This window comes from Lupinus angustifolius, chromosome LG01, assembly GCF_001865875.1.
Source record: "Lupinus angustifolius cultivar Tanjil chromosome LG01, LupAngTanjil_v1.0, whole genome shotgun sequence".
In the NCBI taxonomy this organism is placed as follows: domain Eukaryota; kingdom Viridiplantae; phylum Streptophyta; class Magnoliopsida; order Fabales; family Fabaceae; genus Lupinus; species Lupinus angustifolius.
Window position 1 is genome coordinate 25,430,182 of NC_032009.1, and position 12,709 is coordinate 25,442,890.

The 12,709-nt window shown below is 30.9% G+C and overlaps 1 protein-coding gene across 1 annotated transcript; it reads right to left on the reverse strand.

The window, feature by feature from the left end:
- On the reverse strand, positions 1,000-9,135 carry LOC109326978 (protein MEI2-like 4). The gene is made up of 17 exons (XM_019559969.1): positions 8,848-9,135; positions 7,912-8,013; positions 7,377-7,428; positions 6,059-6,388; positions 5,323-5,726; positions 5,056-5,214; positions 4,767-4,883; positions 4,536-4,672; positions 4,160-4,242; positions 3,669-4,055; positions 3,268-3,465; positions 3,103-3,179; positions 2,919-2,971; positions 2,480-2,630; positions 2,324-2,392; positions 2,016-2,195; positions 1,000-1,537 (listed from the first exon to the last, which is right to left on the reverse strand). The coding sequence occupies exons 2-17, from the start codon at positions 7,987-7,989 to the stop codon at positions 1,385-1,387; spliced, it is 2,628 nt and encodes an 875-aa protein (XP_019415514.1). The 5' UTR covers positions 7,990-8,013; positions 8,848-9,135; the 3' UTR covers positions 1,000-1,384.

Below are 12,709 nucleotides of genomic sequence, written 5' to 3' on the forward strand. Positions count from 1 at the left end.
TAATCATGTTACATCTTTATGTACATTAAAGTTCATATCAGATTAGGTGAATGGATATTAGGTTCATAGAGAAAGAGATGTTCCCATTTCACTATTATGCTACACTATTAAATCAAGTGAGATTGAGGCTACGGTCCTAGCGAGGGAAACAAGTGAGCACTTCACTTGGCGAAACAAGAAGGTAGTCATCAAGATCACCTCGTGAAGCATACTCAGCCACCTGCTGGTCTTAGTCATTTGCTTTAGGCAGATTCCAAGGGACTCATGCTGCCTTCATTGTAATTTTATGCTTCTTGCTTCTTGTTTCTCGACCGACAAGGAATAATAACAATCGAGTTTTAATCTCGTGAGATCAGCTATATGAATTATAATGATATATCATAAATTATATTCATTAACAAAATATTAATCTGTAAATCTTTTCTAATCATTTTGCCTATAGGTTTCTATGAATAAATAAAAATAAACTAGCCTATGTTGTGTTAGTTACCGGGCATAAAGGGTCATCCTCTTTCCCTCATTAAATTAACAAGCACAACAATAATCAAGTCTTTATTCTACTAAATGGGATTGATCATATGAATGGAATGACATCACAACGTTTTATCATAGGTCATGTTCATTGACTGCAAATCATTGATCTCTAAGTCTCTCTTTATCATTTCCTCTATGGTTTTTTCTCCGTCCCTCTCTTTCTCTAGGGGAAACGAACTAGCTTCCATTTGATCTATTCTCCTTACGAGACTTCTACTGATCTCTTCCACACATGTTCAAACCACATATTGCACGATTCTACCATCTTTTCTACAGCAGAAGCTACTCAAACTTTCTCCACAATACATTTATTTTTAATCATATATTCTCTAACGTGCTCACTCATCTAAGGCAATATTATTATCTTTGCTATATGGAGTTTATTCTCTCGATTAAAGCATGCACAGTTGCAAAAAAAATAGGTTTAAGACTGAAGGTAAGAAAACTCATAGCAAAAGACATGGCAAAATCTGTAGTAAAGTAACAGAACAACATAATAATTGATGAAAACAAAATGAGCAAAGTGCCCTTGCACCCTGCAATGATGTCAACTATTCCATGGAACTGCTGCAAATTGTGATATCATCATTCACAACTCTAAATTTGAAAGATGGCAGCAAGAATCCAAGCAAAAATTTAGGAAATATAGAACATACTAGAATCAACTAGTTCATTCTTGTTATGTACTTCAGCCTCTTTAAAAACTTTGAGGCTCCTCTATAGGAAAAGATAAATTGTGAACCTTTATCATCCTGGCTACAACTCATCTCTCATAGCAAAAAGAAAATGTCAATGTACAATAGACCCTGGGGACTAGAATGAAGTACAACACTTAGTGCCCCAGGATAAATCAATCAGAGCTGAATGAAGAGTCTTTTCCCTTCGCAGATTCTTCTCCAGTTGCTACAGTTGAAGAACTTCCTTGGCCGCTGTTCTCCTCGTTACTGCCTGTGCGAGATTTTCCAGGTCTCACTCGAACATTGGCACCTACGGGGAATGGCTTCTGCAGATACAGAAAAGGTCAGTTTTGTCGCAGTGTAAGATATCACCAAAAGAAGCCAATATCAAAAGAGCTTGGTTAATCGTAATCGAAATTTAAGTTGGAATAATAGCATTTTAATCAAAAGCAGACACTGTTAACACACATCATGTAAGAAAATGGTTTAAACCACCAAAAACGGATAGCATCTTATACAAAACCAGCCTCAAGTTAGAAGAATCAGAACCGTTATGCTTAGTTATTAAGTTCAAGACATGATCATCTAAAACCTATTCCTGCAAGAAGTTTTTCTAGCCGAAACGGTTGATAACAAATATACGAGGAATCACAGAGACTATCAAACAAAATACCAGCAAAACCAGATCTATCACACAAAATTTAAGGGAATCACTGACTAAAATAGCTCCTCTGTAAGCAACAGTTAACACTTAGCAACTGGAAAATGAACAAAAGTTTAGAATCAAAGAACAAGCTGATTTACCATATCACCAGCATTTGGGCCATCTGTATGGAAGAGAATAGGGCGGCAACGTTTATCTTCACTCATCAAGCTTGAATTCTGGAAATGAGAAATAAGAGAAGCTTTTCCTTGAATTCGAGCATACGCAAGCGAGGCTACTTTTTCACTGTTAAACTTCTCCCATTTTTTCCCATTAAAAGCCTGTGCAATATTTCATATCTATTAGTTCCATCAATACATGAAGAAACAGAAGAGAAACATTTAATTCAAAATTCATAGCACATAAATATATAGCTAAAATTAGTGTCACGTAAGAACTCTCAAATAACCTGGCAGAAAGGAACAATTTGAGCAGGATCGATCATATTTATGAATGCATAGCCAACATTACATTTGTTCTGCAATCATTTAAAGCATTGAATTGGAGATATTTATGAATGATTTCTCTAAAGGAAAGAATCAAACAACCAAAAGTAAATACTTACCCTGAAATCAATTGGTAAATAGAGAAAATCATAAGTTCCCCGACATTGCTCATCTATGGCAACAAGAAGCATCTTTGAAGTATACCTGCAATAAAAAAGAGAGAGAAGGGGCAATGAAAAGACCAGTCGAAGAGTTTGAAGTCTTTGTTCCCTATAAACTCAAATTGATATAAAAAGAATGTGTTAAATGTGCACATGCAAGTATAAATATGTCCAAGAGGGTGTAAACAAGCGAGACATGTAACATTTTATCTGTAACGCTCAAATGAAAAAGACGAGCCAAAGCTCAGCTGCCGATCTGGATCGAATCATTAAATGCAAAATACTTTTTTTATGTGAATATTTGCCACACCTTAAAATAATCTATAAAGATAATAGAACTATTTTATGGTAACCAACAATCTTATCAATATAACATTCAGTTGTAAACAGAAAATGCCAAGGTAACAAAGCAGCAAAAAGAGACCCAGAAAGCTGGGAAGACAGATACAACTATATAGAATAAGCAACACATACAAAGGTCATTGTCTTTGAGGAAAAACTCCCATCATGTAACAAGTTTTTCCTCTTATTTCTATATGCTAAAGAACATATTACTCAATTTTCAATATTAGATCACTTACAATGCTGATTTGTGGCCTAGCACTTGGAGCATGTATGAGAAAAAGTGTGGCTGCTAAGCTAACACCATCCTTTCCATCTTTTCATGATCATAATTATCACCTAAACCAGGATCCAACAATTGTTATACCTTCCCAGTTCTCACTACTTATGATTGTTGATCCAACAATGGTCCATATGTGGTTTTCTCAGCATCTGAGGCTGTGTTCTGGCAAAGCTTGGCATCTGTGGAAGGCCCGGAGCACAAGCACCATTAACAAGTGATGGTGTTTTCTGCCAGAGCACGACATCAGATGAAGGTTGCTGATGCAAACTGGAGTTGTTCCACATATGATAAAGCCCATTATGCGCATGGATTCCATTTCCTGATAGCCCGAATAAAACAAGGATTTCAAATCGTGATTTTAGATTATAAGAATATCATTCAAGTAAACAACTTTATCCTTTGTAATAATTTTCTCCTTCCTGTCATGATTATCTATACACAATAATCATTTCAAAACTTTTGCACAAAAAAGAAAGGTTATGCGTGAAACTTTCTTAGTATGTAAACATTCTTTTCACTCACCTCCTGCATTAACCTCTGCTACATTCCTAGTTGAGCCCATTCCCTGGATGTGCCTCCTGTCAGAGGCTTCTGTTGTTGCAATACCCGTATTGCTGGCCATGTTGCTAATGGTGCTTGAAAAGCTATAAGGACTACCATTAGCTAAACTACCATGATACTCAGGTAAGGAATGAGGATGAAATCTCGGATTAGATGCAAATTTCACTCCATCAGCAAAGTCACTGGACTCACGGATGCCGGAAACTTTTGCAGCAGATGCCCCTCCTACTGTGTTGTGAAGGCTAGAATTCGCTCGAAAGAATGCATTATCAACAAATGCATTCAAAGGTTGCCGCATTGCAGATTGAAAACCCTGATTATATCCATTTTCCAAGCAGCCAGATCCAACTGCTAAGAAAACACTTTTGCTGTAAGTAATGTCTATTTGTCTAGTGAGACCAAAAAGAGCATTTATTCCTGGGTAAAAAATAAGTTAAGGCAAAAAACCTTACCCTTTTGTGTTAATGATAAGTTGTCAATAATACTTTGACCAAAACTTGGTTCATCTTGCCCCTTATGAGACTGCTGTATCAGACTACAGAAGCAATGATTTTATGATGTTAACAGAAGAAAATAATTTCGTAGAATTGAAAGTACTTTTCCTTCAAGATTATCTATAACAATTTTGCACTCCATTAACTACTGAAAGCGAAAAAACTATTAAAGGTAGAAAGAATAAATATGCATATCCAAAATAATTTTTCTTCCACAAAACATATTTAGAAAGCCACATAAAACATAGGAAAGGTAACAAGAGCTGCTTCGAAGTACAGAAGAAATAAATATAAAAAATAAAAAGCAGTGGGAATTAGCCACCATTTTGCAAACCTAGGATGGCCAGGTTCAAGCTTGATCTGCTTCCCAGCAATGCCAATCCTGTTCAGTGAATGAAGAGCAGCTTCTGCAGCTCGCACATCATAAAACTCTATAAATTTGAGATGATTCATTTCTGGATATTCATAGATCTGCAATTAAAAACATAACATTTAATGAAGCTCTTATCATATTCGTAAAACACAAGCAATGAAAATGGATGAAAACCAACAATTAATAGCTTACTTCTTTAATTTCTCCATAAAACCCAAAAATCCGTCTAAGCTCGTCATTTAAAGCAGATGAATCAAGACCAGATAGCATCAGTGTCCCGTGGCCAATATCCTTCTCTGGAGCATTGACCTAATATGTCATCGAGTTTCGGAAAAATGCATAAGAAAAACATACGTTGGAACATGAAGCAATTGAAAAAGCAAAACACATTGCAAAAATACTAAGATGATAAGAACTGTACAACCAACTTTATCCAAATGATAACAAATCATGCATACAGGATAGGTTATTAGAAATGTACCTTTGGAATTGAATAATGTATATCAAGTTTCCTTGACCTCAATGGCCTGTTTTGAAGTGCTTGCATTGCATTTTGTGCTGCTCTAAGGTCATAATAAGAAATCATAACAAACCCACGATGCTTACAGGCTGTATACATGGTTCGGATATCTCCATATTGCTACAAGAAAAAACATAATAGTACATTTTAATTTTACGATTACTGGTATGAAATCTTTTCAGGGAATTCTAAGATAACATCTAGCAGCAAAGAAGCATAAAGATGTACCTCAAAGAGAGCCTTTAGCTCATTGTCTTCTACATTGCTATTAAAGTTTCGAACAAAAAGTGTTCTACAAGGTTGTTCACCAAAAGGAAGTTTCCCTTTAGAACCTCTATATAAACCAGAATCTCCACCCCAACGTCTTGTTACTTTTCCTGAATATAGATGTGCATCTCCTTCCAGCTCCATGCCTCCACCACTGCTAAACAAATCAAAATCTTCAAAGTCGTCATTTGTTCTGGCATGAGTACTGTATCCGTACTCATCAATGACACCAGAAAACAGATCATCTTCATCAGAAAGGAGATTCCCGATAATTTCTTCTTCAATAGATTTATAAGGTTCTTCCTGAGGAAGGGAACCAACACTGATGGACTGATCAGACAGAGCATCTTTCCCCATTAACCTCACTGCACCAAGATATGCAAATAAACACAGTAAGGATATCAATTTAACTGAAGTAAAATCAGAAAACATTAAACAAACAAAATATAACTTTTATGAGTTTATAATTTAAGGTGGTTTAGGTGGGGGCTGGGACGAGGTGCCTTTCTTTTCCCTGCTATATTAGGCAAGGTAACAATCATTTAACTGATATCTAATGATGATAGACAAGAAAAATGATGCAACAGAAAATTGTTTCCGAAGTATTAGAAATATAAAAGGGCATCAGTGCTGATCACTTATTATGCTATAATACCATTATAAATGCATGCTAAGCATGCGTAAAACAAATTCTTACACTTTTGGCTAAACATCTCAGACAAAGAGCTTGAGAATAGACTACTTTCATAAGGAACAACGTTGGTGGCAATCTTGTTCCCAATTGAACCATATGAGGAAGGTGCTGTCTGCATATGCCCACCAGACCATGATATGGGATGATAATGCAATGATTCCTTGAAATCATTCAAAACATCAACATTGCCTTCTTCTCCACCAAAATGTAGCTTTTCCGTAGTCTCACCAGATAGACTAGTCTGTGACAATCGCGAGCCAGATTTTGCATTTATACCAAGGGATGCTGAATCAATTAAAATGCTGCCTGGTGATGCCACCATTCCATTCTTTCCTGAAAAAAAAAATCAATATAGCACAACTTACTAATCCAGCAGTAAGGTACATTTTCTGTCACAAAACTGGTTATTGATACACATGAATGGAAAAACACAAAAATGGATACACATGCAAAAGCTGAGGCGATGTTACTGTGTCCAAAAGTATCATGGTAAAGAGTTAACAGTCATGAAATAATGAATTAATAACATCTATACCACAAACACATACATGAGCTTCAGTACATAAGAGTGTGGTATCTACACTCAAGAACGCACCATTATTATCCTAGCCATACCACAATTAAAAAGTTGCAACAACATAGTGAAAACTATGTGTGCATTATGATAGCCTTATTTCAGTAAAATCTGCAGCAATTAGGCAATTACCAAAAACTGAAACAAAAATATTAGTTTTTGGCTTTACATCAATTACTCATTCAAATACATAGTTACTTGCTACATTGATAAGTGCCAATCATCATTCAAGTGGGAAAGAAACATTGATATGTTGTTGAAAGTAGAAAGTGAGAGGAATAATGACTAAAAATCCAAAAATAAACAAGTATGAAGTATTATCACCACAAATGGAAAGAACACGTTAGTTTTAGAATTTGCTATTACTAGTATAAAAGGTAATTTCTAGTTACTTTGATGATCATTTACTCCAGGTGCATCCTACATTTGCATGAGGTTTGGAACAGAAAGTGAATATTGGCTGAAAAGGCCCAAATTGGAAATGTTGTACAACATATCAAATTGAGAAGAGACAGGTATTATACAAAGTGTATAGAAATTATACACAAAAAAATCCAAAAAATTAAAATGTCAAAACAAAAGTGAATATTATCAACTTCTGAACTGAAGTTTCAAAAGATTATTCAATGTCTCAATTATAACTATTTGTTGGTTACAAAAATTAAGTCATTTATGATGGAATCAGCAAGCAAACCAGCACAACATGTAGTACCATTTTCGATAAATAAAGGGTTGATTAGACCTCACCTTGTTGGTATTGATCATGAATGGATTTTTGTTTCTGCAATCCAACATTGCTCTGCCCAAAAAGGTTCAAGACAGGTTTAGAAAACCCACAGGTCATACAGGCAATAAATATCATTTAGGTCATAGAGAAGTTGAATGACATTTTTGTAAAAGAAGATTTTGTGTCTAAAACAACAACGGGCGGTGCTAAGGAACGTACTCAAGCGTTCAAAGGCACCATGTTTGCATTGCTGGTCATTAAAATCATGAGGGTCACATTTATTTTTATAACCAATCAAGAAAAATTGCATATTTCGTGAACATTCAACAGTTCACATGTTTTACTTTTATAACCAGTCGCAAAACATTCCATATTTATCTGACCATTCTATACTCGAGCTTTAACATGTGACCATTCAATACTCGAGCATTTAACATGTGACCATACAACAGCTCGAGCATTTACCATCAAAAGCTCGACCTTTCTATGCCAATTTCATACGATCGTCTTACAGAAGTTGACAAAACTAAACTATGTAGCATAGATAATAAATACCTCAGAATGACAGGAAATGTCATCAAAGAATTTGGATGAGGCAGAAACACCCTTCTGATCCATTATTTGAAAAGGCATCCTGCAGCTCAGACTCCAGAGAATCTGCAAAAAAGAGATATTGTTGAAAAGCTTGTCACTTGCTAGCTTCCTTAAACTCTACTCTATACTCACCATCATCCGTAAGAAATTTATGGTAATGTGCATGACAAAGTAAAGTGCGACCACAGTGAACATGGCACTGACATACCAAAACTGCTATTGGCAATAGGATAAAAGCCTTTAAAATAAAGAATTTAAAAAAAAACTGAGGTCTTCCAAACCGAGAAAATATCATTTATCTTAAGTTCTGAAATAGTCGGAATTATAAGAATGCTGTTAGATTCTAGTGAAACTCTGCTACCTATATTCTGATTGCAAAATTCGAAGAGATTGATAACAATTAAGAACAAACCCAAAAAATAGTTGCATCTTCAACTAAACACCAACTGAAAAGGATTATACTGAGAAAAGAAGAAAGCTTGTTCCTTACCTAACAACTACCTAATACAATTGGACCACTTGGTAGCTAAGAAGATTAATGATGCAGCAAATTGAAACAAAACCATCAATATAAATATTAATTAGGATATTCCTATTCAACTGCACATAAAGAACATCATTTTTTGCAACCAAGAACAAAAGGGGGAAAATAAGCTTAATTTAACAATTATACTTCACCTTGATTTTGTTATGAACCAAGGGACTTTAACAGGAGAAGTCTTTAACATAAACAGATCAAGTGCAAATTTTCAATTTTTCATAGGAGGGGGAAAAAGTTAATCAACATAAACAAGCTCAAATTTGAATGTAAACTCAAAAAACAGCACCAACAAAGGGAATTTAAACAAAAAAAATGAAGTAACCATAAATGTGCCAAACCCATCAAAATTCTCTCACCTTCTCAATTCAAAACTCCAAAACTCTTTCTTCCTCAGATTCTTCTCTCACAAGACACTAAAGAGGAAAGAGAAAACAAGAAAAAAAATTGAATTTTGTTGAATGATTACAACATGGGAAATTCAAAAATGAAAGGATCTCATGATATTTAGCAAAAATCTCGCCTCTAGTCACTGCATTGGTTTTCTGAAAATATCACCAAACGAGAAAGCAATAGAGTAAGGTACAAATTAAAACACATAAAAATTCTTATTTATAAATTTTCAATTATTGCTTTTCCTCTTTTTATTAGTTTGTAAGAAAAAACAATGAATCCAATTTGGAATGCGAAAGAAAATGAGATTCCGGCAAAGAAAACGCGACTTACCGGCGAGGACTGGAAGCTCGCCGGTCCGGTACGGTGGTTAAGGAGAGAGGGAACAGACCAGACAATACAACAGAGCTAAAGTATTGTGACAGAGAAACAGAGAAAACAGCGTATTAGTTGTTTTTTTTTTAATTAGAAAAAACAAATGAGAGAATATATAGGTAGGTTGTCTATGTTTTGGATTAGATTAGAAGACTGGATTAGATTTATAATAATTAAAAAATCCATTTTTTTATTTTTTTAAAACTTAATATTTAAGTATTGATAAAATATTCATTAATTACGGATTATTCTTATTTTTTAGGTAACTGGGTAAGAAATTATTTCTTAATCTTTTATAAAATTAAAAATACATTAAATAATTACTTTTACTATTCTATCATTATTTTAATAGAGAAGTAAAACGAGTATAGAAAGAGAGTAAATGATAAAATACCCAATAATGTAAAAATTTAAAAGAAATGTATATATTAATTATAATATTTAATCTTTTAGCTTTAAAAGATAAGGACTATTGTTTTGAAAGAACAAAACATGCGAAGTAATTATAGTAGGGAAGAGATTCACTTACTTTAGGAGTACGTTAAAAAAATCTACTTCATATCTTAGTTATTCATTCAATAAAAATATAATAGATCAGATCTATTGATTAATTTAAATCATATGAAATACACATTTTGAAAGAATGACACATTTTTAGTAATTATAATAGGAAAAAGATCTAATTACTTCAAAAGTATGTTAAAAAAATATACTATAAGTGTATGTTAAAAAATCTACTTCATATCTTAATCATTCGTTGTATAAAAATTAATATTTTAGATCTACTAATTAATTCAAATAACATGAAATACACAATAATGCATAAATTTAATAAAAATATATACATTAATTACAATATTTAGAGAAAGAGAGTAAATGATAAAATACCCAATAATGTATGAATTTAAAACAAATGTATACATTAATTAATATATTTAATCTTTAAGCTTTAAAAGATAAGGACTATTGTTTTGAAAGAACAAAACACGCTAAGTAATTATAGTAGGGAAGAGATTCACTTACTTTAGGAGTACGTTAAAAGAGTCTACTTCATATCTTAGTTATTCATTCAATAAAAATATAATAGTTTAGATCTATTGATTAATTTAAATAGTATGAAATATACAACAATAAATAAATTTAATATAAATATATACATTAATTACAATATTTAATATTCCTCAATAATATTTTGAAATAACAAAACATATGAAGTAATTATATTAGGGAAAGATTCAAGAGTATGTTAAAAAATATACTCCAAGTGTACATTAAAAAAACATATTTCATATTATTTATTCTATAAAAAAGATATAATGATTTAGATCTACTAACTAATTTAAAACGCATGAAATACACAATAATGCATAAATTTAATAAAAATATATACATTAATTGCATTATTTAATCTTTTAGCTTTGAAAGCTAATGAATAACATTTTGAAAGAACGAAACATGTGAAGTAATTATAATAGGGGAAAAATCTACTTACTTCAAAAGTATGTTAAAAAATATACTCTAGATGTATGTTAAAAAATATACTTTATATATTCATCATTCATTCTATAAAAAATAATGTTTTAGATCTAATAATTAATTTAAATCACATGAAATACACAATAATGCATAAATTTAATAAAATAAATACATTAATTACAATATTTATAGAAAGAGAGTAAATGAAAAAATACACAATAATGTATAAATTTAATAGAAATATATACATTAATTACAATATTTAATCTTTCAGCTTTAAAAGATAAGGACTATTGTTTTGAAAGAACAAAACATGCAAAATAATTATAGTAAGGAAGATATTCACTTACTTTAGGAATACGTTAAAAGAGTCTACTTTATATCTTAGTTATTCATTAAATAAAAATATAATAGTTCAGATTTTATTGATTAATTTAAATCATATGAAATAAGTAACAATATATAAATTTAATAGAAATATATACATTAATTACAATATTTAATATTCCTCACAAATATTTTGAAAGAACAAAACATATGAAGTAATTATATTAGAGAAAGATTCACTTACTTCATGAGTATGTTAAAAAAAATATACTCCAAGTTTATATTATAAAAACATATTTCATATTATTCATTCTATAAAAAATATAATGATTTAGATGTACTAACTAATTTAAAACATGAAATACACAATAATGCATAAATTTAATAAAAATATATACATTAATTACATTATTTAATCTTTTAGCTTTGGAAGATAATGACTAACATTTTGAAAGAACGAAACATGTGAAGTAATTATAATAGGGAAAAGATCTACTTACTTCAAAAGTATGTTAAAAATATATACTCTAGGTGTATGTTAAAAACTCTACTTCATATCTTAATCATTCATTTTATAAAATATAATGATTTAGATCTACTAATTAATTTAAAATGCATAAAATACACAATAATTCATAAATTTAATAATAATATATACATTAATTGCATTTTTTTAATCTTTTAGCTTTGAAAGATAATGACTGACATTTTCAAAACATGTGAAGTTATTATAATAGGGAAAAGATCTACTTACTTCAAAAGTATGTTAAAAAAATATACTCTAGGTGTATGTTAAAAAATCTATTTCATAACTTAATCATTCATTTTAGAAAAAATAATGTTTTAGATCTACTAATTAATTTAAGTCACATGAAATACACAATAATGTTTAAATTTAATAAATATATATACATTAATTACAATATTTATAGAAAGAGAGTAAATGATAAAATACCCAGTAATGAATAAATTTAAAAGAAATGTATACATTAATTACCATATTTAATATTTCAACCTTAAAAGATAAGGACTATTGTTTTGAAAGAACAAAACATGCAAAGTAATTATAGTAGGGAAGAGATTCACTCACTTTAGGAGTACGTTAAAAGAGTCTACTTCATATATTAGTTATTCATTCAATAAAAATATAATAGTACATTTCTATTATTTAATTTAAATCATATGAAATAAAAAACAATATATAAATTTAATAGAAATATATTCATTAATTACAATATTTAATATTCCTCACTAATATTTTGAAAGAACAAAACATATGAAGTAATTATATTAGGAAAAGATTCACTTACTTCATGAGTATGTTAGAAAAACATACTCCAAGTGTACATTAAAATAACATATTGCATATTATTCATTCTATAAAAAATATAATGATTTAGATCTACTAACTAATTTAAAACGCATAAAATACACAATAATGCATAAATTTAATAATAATATATACATTAATTGCATTATTTAATCTTTTAGCTTTGAAAGATAATGACTAACGTTTTGAAAGAACAAAACATGTGAAGTAATTATAATAGGGAAAAGATCTACTTACTTCAAAAGTATGTTCAAAAAATATACTCTAGGTGTATGTTAAAAAATCTATTTCCTATCTTAATCATTCATTTTATAAAAAAT